Raw genomic sequence first — 7,450 nt, 5'->3', positions numbered from 1 at the left:
CACTTACTTTTTAATTGTCGATGTGTGACTAATATCTAAAGTCTTTTGTGAAAGTTTATTGGAATTTATTAGGTGATGCTCGAGTTTTTGAATAGTTGCTGAGAAGTTTGGGTTAATGTAGTAGACCTACATATTTGAGTTACAATACCGATTATTTCTCGACGAAACTTCAATTATTGTATGCGTATTATACATAATGATTTTTTTATGATTAAGATTCGTTCTAAAACAAATAAAAACAGTTAAGGAGTTAATCGTTATTCTCGAGAATCTACCGGACTCGATAACCTATTGTGTCACCATTTAAAAAAAAAAAATATCTATCTTTTAAGTAAAAAAAAAACTATTTCGTCTTCATAATCACCCATCATAAATTTTCAAATAATAACTAATTACCCAACAAAGAACTTGAATTAAAATTTAGATAAGATTATTTCATACTTTAGTGACTGGTCCTTACTCTAATAGGAAAATATTAAATTAATTTTAATCCAAAAACAAGAGTTTGAGACATGGCTACAAAGTGTTTGATAAAATGCGTCAAAGAAAAAAGGAGGTTGAGTAATGTTCACTCCAAACGTCTTTCGTCTGTATTTGTCAAAGCTCCCTTCTTTTCCCACATTATAAAGATCCCTCACTTTCTCTTCTCCCATACCCACCCACCTTCTTCATCTTCTTCTTCTTCTTCCTGTTTTCAGTATCTTAAAACAGTAACAATTTATAATGAACAAGCTTAATTTCATCAAAAATGGTGTCTCAATAAGACTACCACCTGGTTTCCGTTTTCATCCAACAGATGAAGAACTCATTGTTCAATATCTAAAGAAAAAAGTCCACTCTTTCCCATTACCAGCTTCAATTATACCCGAATTCGACATCTGTAAATCTGATCCTTGGGATTTACCAGGTACATTTCATTCTTTCCCCCCCTCTGTTTATTTCAATTTCAAATCTTTTCCGGCGATTAATCTTGTTTTTCCGGCGCAGGTGATTCTGAACAAGAGAGGTACTTCTTCAGTACTAAGGAATCAAAATACCCAAATGGAAACAGGTCAAATCGGGCAACGTTTTCCGGTTACTGGAAAGCTACCGGAATCGATAAAAGGATTGTTGTTTCAAATGGAAATCAGTTAGTGGGTATGAAGAAAACCCTTGTTTTTTACAGAGGAAAACCTCCGAATGGGTCTAAAACCGATTGGATCATGCATGAATATCGGCTAGCTACTTCCGCCGTCAAACCATTGGAGGTAACATTAACATTAGCAGATTAGCAGATACCCATGTTTCTTAAACCTTAATCTGAACAAGAAATCATTTTTTTGCAGAGCTCAAAAGGAGATGTTACTGCTGCAATGGAGAATTGGGTTTTATGCAGGGTATTTCTGAAGAAGAATAAGAAAGGTAGCAAGAATGAGGAAGTTATTAATGAAGAGAAATCAGTAATTGTACCAAAGTTTTTCGATTTCATGGCTGCAAAGGAATTAAGAACCGATCTGAAAATCGCCCCTGTTTCTTCTTGTTCTGATTCGAGTGGGATAACAGAGGAATTTCCTACTACCCATGAACAAGATGATCATGAGGAAAGCAGTACTTTTCTACCGTTTAAGAGCAAATCTTAGCATGGGGGTCGGCCATTAATTACAATCTTGAGTTTTAGGGTTCTTATGTTAACCTTCGTTTTGATTATCCAGTTTATGTGTATTTTTCTCTCTCTATAAAGGGAGGGTATTATGGGAATAACATGAGATCATCAGTGACGGTTCAAAATCAATTGAGGATCCTTTAGGGACATCCAAGCAAAAAATTGGGGGCAATTATGTAATTTTACGGTTCATGATGAAATTATTATTTATATAGTTTTATTTTCAGTTTAAATTTTTAATATTAATAAAATATATATATATATATATATATATATATATATATGTCATGTGCCGGCAATCCGGTGAGACAAGCTTGACACAGGACTCTATAAAAAAAAAAAAAAAAATTTGGCATTTTCAATATTTTAAGTTAAAACCTAATAGAAATTATTAACTAGATTAGTTAGGTTAATAATCCAAAATTATTATTTTTTCAATCTAAAAGTTAATTATTATTATTATTTATTTTGGCATAAGGCACCGCAATGACCTCTAAATATATCTTAGATGCAATATAAAATATGCTTGCAAAATTTTAACATTAAAAGAAGAAAATAATTGCTATTTAGATGCAAAGTAAGTTGTGCTATAAAATTTAATTTGCAACTATTAATGTTATGAACTTACTATAAATTCAATTGAGATTATGGTGAAACTTTCAAAGAATTCAAGTACTGTAGGATAGATTTGAGTACTATTATAATGATAAAAATCATGTGTTTTCAAAAAATTTAAGTTTGTAAATTCAATTAAGCATTGTGATATATAAACTTAAAATAATATCCTAAAAATTGACTATTACAATAGGATTTTTAAGAGATTATTATGAACGATTTAATATACCAGAGACAACATGTTTAAGTCGGAGTATTTAACCAATAACAAAACCATGTTAATTCATTTTTAATGCTCTATTTCAAATTGGACTCACATACAATTAAGTTGAAGATAATTATTTTCACTAGCTTAAATAGATAAGCATCAAATTGGACTCACATGCAATTAAGTTGAAGATAATTATTTTCACTAGCTTAAATAGATAAATGCTTAGAGAATTCGTTACGAAATATTGATATAAATCACTTTTATTCTATTAAATAAACTAAACATGCAGCTCAAGCATAAATATTTTTTGATGTTTTTTCCAACCAAGCTAGTCTATTTCTTTACTTTTTTTCTCTCCTATCAATTCAAACATATAATTCATGTATTTGTACTGACAAATTTCAGAACGTGGCTAAACGGGTTATGTCAGGCTTGTGAACAAACTCTCATAAAACGTTATAACGGTACGTGAAAGGATTCATAAAACGTTATATCAGTATGCGAAAAGACTAGTAGTAAATCCTACTGGACCATCCCTCGTTCAACTGGGCATATCTATTCTCAACTTTGTGTTTTGATTGCAACCTATTTTAGGGCCTCCTTCCTCAATCTGAGTCCTCTTTGAATGGGTTCATAACACCTTCCATGAGAAAATGTATTATTACATGTGATCTATGTCACATATACATTCAAATATATAAGTTACAATAATAAGAGAGTAAACATTCATATAAAATGTTGTAGCTTAAAATAGGGAAAATGAAGAAACCCTTAAATCTACCCAATCCAAGGTAATGCAAGCAAGGCCCATATTTCAACCCACATATATAGGACAACCCATTACCTTAAAAAACATTATATTGTCAAAAAAAGACTTCATTAATAGTATAGTGATTAATATGTTAAATAAATATTTTCATTTTGATTCTAGACACTATCTTTTTCTTCTTAATTTTTTGTATTATTTTTTTAAATAGAGAGTTTTGGGTATATAATTGTACACTATCCTCTAAGAAAAAGTCAAATATTTATTAAAATTTGTGATTTCTAGTGAGAAAACAAATTTAATGTAACACATTTATTTATGTCTATTTTTAAATATTTCAATGTACATAGTATTTTATTGACTTAAATATTATATTTATAATTTTCCTAAAATATATCAATTAAATTTATAATTCACCTACAAATTAATACACTATTTGAACAATTGATCTTGTATTTGTTTTCATATTATAATTCTTGGATATATAAATCTTTCAATATTGTTAAATTTTTACATTTTTTTTTGAAAAATTATTTTTTAGTTTTCTTAAACTTTTTACTAGTTTAAAATAGCCCCTTAACTTAATCTTGAGTTAAATTTGATCTTATATATTAAGTCAGTATATAACTATTATTATTATTATTATTATTATTATTTTGATATCAAACATATATAATTAATATGAATTAGTCAAGTGTTTAACAAGATGGTGTATGCACAGTTTAAAAATAATTGAGTAAACATTTAAGTTTTTTAAAATAAAATGTTATTATTTAAATATATTATATAAATTAATTAACTTTTTTTTATTAAAATTTATAACTTAAAAAAGTATTAATAATTTTTTTAGTTGTACAAACTTAAAAAATTAGTTGTTTATTTTTTAATTTCTAAATTTTAATAAAAATATTAATTAATTTATATAATATATTTAAATAATTATATTTATACTTTAAAATATTAAATATTTTAAAATATTAAATATTTTAAAATGTTAGTTATATATATATTGAATTTATACCAAATTTTGGGTTAAAACTAATAGGAAAATAAACAAATTATTTATTAAAATAAATTTTAAACAATTTTTTATTAAGTTAATATGGTTTTATAACAAAGTTTTGGGGGTCAAATTTAACCCAATATTAAATTTTGTGTATTTATTTTAAAAAAAAAAGTGAATAATGATTAAAATCAAAATAAATAAATAAAAAGAAAAAGAAAGTATAATAAAGTTAGAGAGTTATATCATAAAAGTTTAGAAAATCAGTTTATTTAAATATTGGATTTATAGATAGTTATAAAATTTACAAAATATTATAAATTTTTTGTAAATATAATAATGAACTATATTTGTATTTTATAGTTACTGGAATGATAGACTGAATTATACAATTAGGCTCAACTATTATCCGTGTGCCCAATAAGTAGTGTTTGTGGCTTGGATTTATTCAATTATTATAATTTAACCGGATATACAACCCATATATTTCGATTATACAAAATTAATATCAACAATTGGACATACAACCACATAGTTCAATTAATCGATTAAATATTTAATTAGCCAACTATTCATTAATGTATAATTAATTATATTTCATTTTCAAAATTATTAATATTAAATGAATCGTGCCTAAAAAATAAAATCACACTAACAGTGTTTTAAGTTGAATAAGTGTCAATTATGAAATAAGATTATAAACATTACTAGACTATTACAATACTATAAGATTATCATTTTTCAAATAAAATAATATTATAAGTTTATAAGAATTAAAGTTTAATCTATTATAATAAATTTATAAAATATAAAATACTTGACATAAAAATAATGTATATTAGATTGATAACAAACACCCAACATGAAAAAAAGAAAAAATTAGTTGACAAATTTAATTTCTTTATAATGTTATATTTATATTTAATATAAAAAATTGAAAAAAATTAATAATTAAAATTTTGAAAAAATTGATAGTTAAATTGTTACAATATAAGAAATTAAAATGTATTAATCAAAATTGAAGAGTTAGATGAGCAGTAGAGCAAAATTAAAGTTGATTTTTTAAATATATTTGAGAGTAAAAATAAGAAAAAGATGAAGAGAAAAAGGTCATTGACTAAATTAGAGCTACGCGAGTGAAGGAAATATATAAGGGTGAAAAGAAATACATTATTCATTGCAATGGATCTGCTAAATTAAAGACTATTTCTGAAACTGAAATAATAAAAATATAAACAAACATTAAGAAAATATATAAAAAATCTTACTCGGGTTTGATGTATTTTCAGATTGGTTAGTGGATATGCACTCTTCCAAACTGCAATTGAACCACTCTATTTCCTTTAAAAAAATTATTATTTTTAATTTGCTTAGATTTTTATTCAACTCAATTTTTTAATTTTTTTTTAGTATGATACGATTAGTTTGCACATCTTAATCCATGTTTTACATGAATACGAGATTATTAGTCAAACACAACGGAATAAAATACAAATCATAATCGACACGACGTGTTTGTGCTAACAAATACAAATCATAATCGACACGACGTGTTTGTGCTAACACGATACTTATATCTAATTGGGATAGGACAATACAATCAAATGTATTTCTATTAAAATAGGGTTATTCAAAATAAAAAAATACTTAGATATCTACAAAACTATAATCTAGTTTATTCTTATATCAAGACAACTTTCTCATTTGAATTATTCTAGTTAGTTTTAAATATCATTAAAGATTTTTGACTCAATACCTCATAATCATGAATTACAAAGTTTTAAATGTGAATGCTAGGTGTGACTTCTAATATTTTAGACAGCTTTCTCATTTGAATTACTTTAGTTAGTTTTTTAATATTGATCTTATTTAAAATTTTAAGACCGATCAAACATATTTCATTATTTTTTTTCATCACTTAACTCAATTTATTAATTAAAATATTAAAAAAAAAATCTCATTTTAATAACAAAATATTTTATTATTATTATGTCTTTTTATTAAAAAAAATCCCATTTTTTCAAAATCTCACCACCAATCCTGAGTTAAAAATTGTTTGGGCCAAATTTTCTAGTCTTTCTGCCTGAAAGTCCAAAGAGTTTTTGGACTCTCTAAAGCCTACTATTTATCAGCCCAATTCTTTTTTCTGAAAGTTGTTTGAGCCCAAATTTAGTACAAACCTTCCCACAACGGTCGGTCCATAAACACCATTGTAGGCCTGTCAAACCGTCTGATAGAATAAACAGTAATCCAATAATGCATCAAATCAACTAATTAATTCATTAATGATTAATTCACTTAATTTATTTCTCACAATTCATTATTGTTTAAATGACTACACAACTTTTGTTTTCAACAAAATCAAATAATTAAGATTGTTAATTATTTTATTCTTTCTATGTAAATAAACCTTCTAAATATGTTCGGAACTTCATTTCCATATAGTTATCTTATTGTTTGATTTTTTTTTAGAAATAGTGCATTTCTTAACAATAGAAACAGATGGAACATTTGTTTAATTGTTGAGAATGACTTCGGTTAGTGTGTACAAAATCGAAATTTCCTCGATAAAGTATAATACAAATGAATATCTTAAAAAATAAATACTCTAAGCATTACGTGTAAAAGAACATTAAAAAAACAAGGCATACCAAGAAAATGTCGTTTATTAAAATCTCATTGTTTTCCCTCCAACGTTTTCAGAAGATGTTCGTTCCAAGTAGTGCGAAGATTTTATCGTTGATTTGAACGAGATTTATTTATTTATTTAATTATGTAAATTATTTTGTCGTTTTCTACTTATTTTTTAAATATCTTTTTAAATGTTTATCATATGATTTTATGTGAATCAAATATCTCACATTCCTTCTAATATTTCTCATGTCTTCGGAAGATGTTCGTTTCGAGTAACGTGGTGATTTTTTTTTATCGTTGACCTGAATGAGATTGATTTGTTCTATTCAATTATGCAATTTATTTTGCCGTCTTTTATTTATTTATTTTCTTAATTCTTTTAAATGTTATCCTATGATGTTAGGATTAATCAAATATCTCCATCTTGCTAATTTTATAATTTTTACTTAGCTTATAACTAAAATGGTAAGTATTTAGTTTTTTTTTTTTAATTTGATTTAGTAATTTATAATAGTTTTCATAAAAATATATTGTTTGAAATATGACAATTTAATATATATATATATTCTATCAAATACT

General features: G+C 25.4%; 1 protein-coding gene across 1 annotated transcript; it reads left to right on the top strand.

Annotated features, from left to right (window-relative positions):
• The first annotated feature begins 536 nt into the window (after positions 1 to 536).
• LOC124936917 (NAC domain-containing protein 83-like) lies at positions 537 to 1,875 on the top strand. Its single transcript, XM_047477449.1, has 3 exons — positions 537 to 907; positions 988 to 1,247; positions 1,326 to 1,875. Exons 1-3 carry the CDS (start codon positions 724 to 726, stop codon positions 1,617 to 1,619), a joined length of 738 nt encoding a protein of 245 aa, XP_047333405.1. The 5' UTR covers positions 537 to 723; the 3' UTR covers positions 1,620 to 1,875.
• Positions 1,876 to 7,450: the final 5,575 nt, after the last annotated feature.

The sequence above is a fragment of the Impatiens glandulifera genome, chromosome 4, assembly GCF_907164915.1.
Source record: "Impatiens glandulifera chromosome 4, dImpGla2.1, whole genome shotgun sequence".
In the NCBI taxonomy this organism is placed as follows: domain Eukaryota; kingdom Viridiplantae; phylum Streptophyta; class Magnoliopsida; order Ericales; family Balsaminaceae; genus Impatiens; species Impatiens glandulifera.
This window is presented reverse-complemented; position numbering and strand designations above follow the sequence as displayed.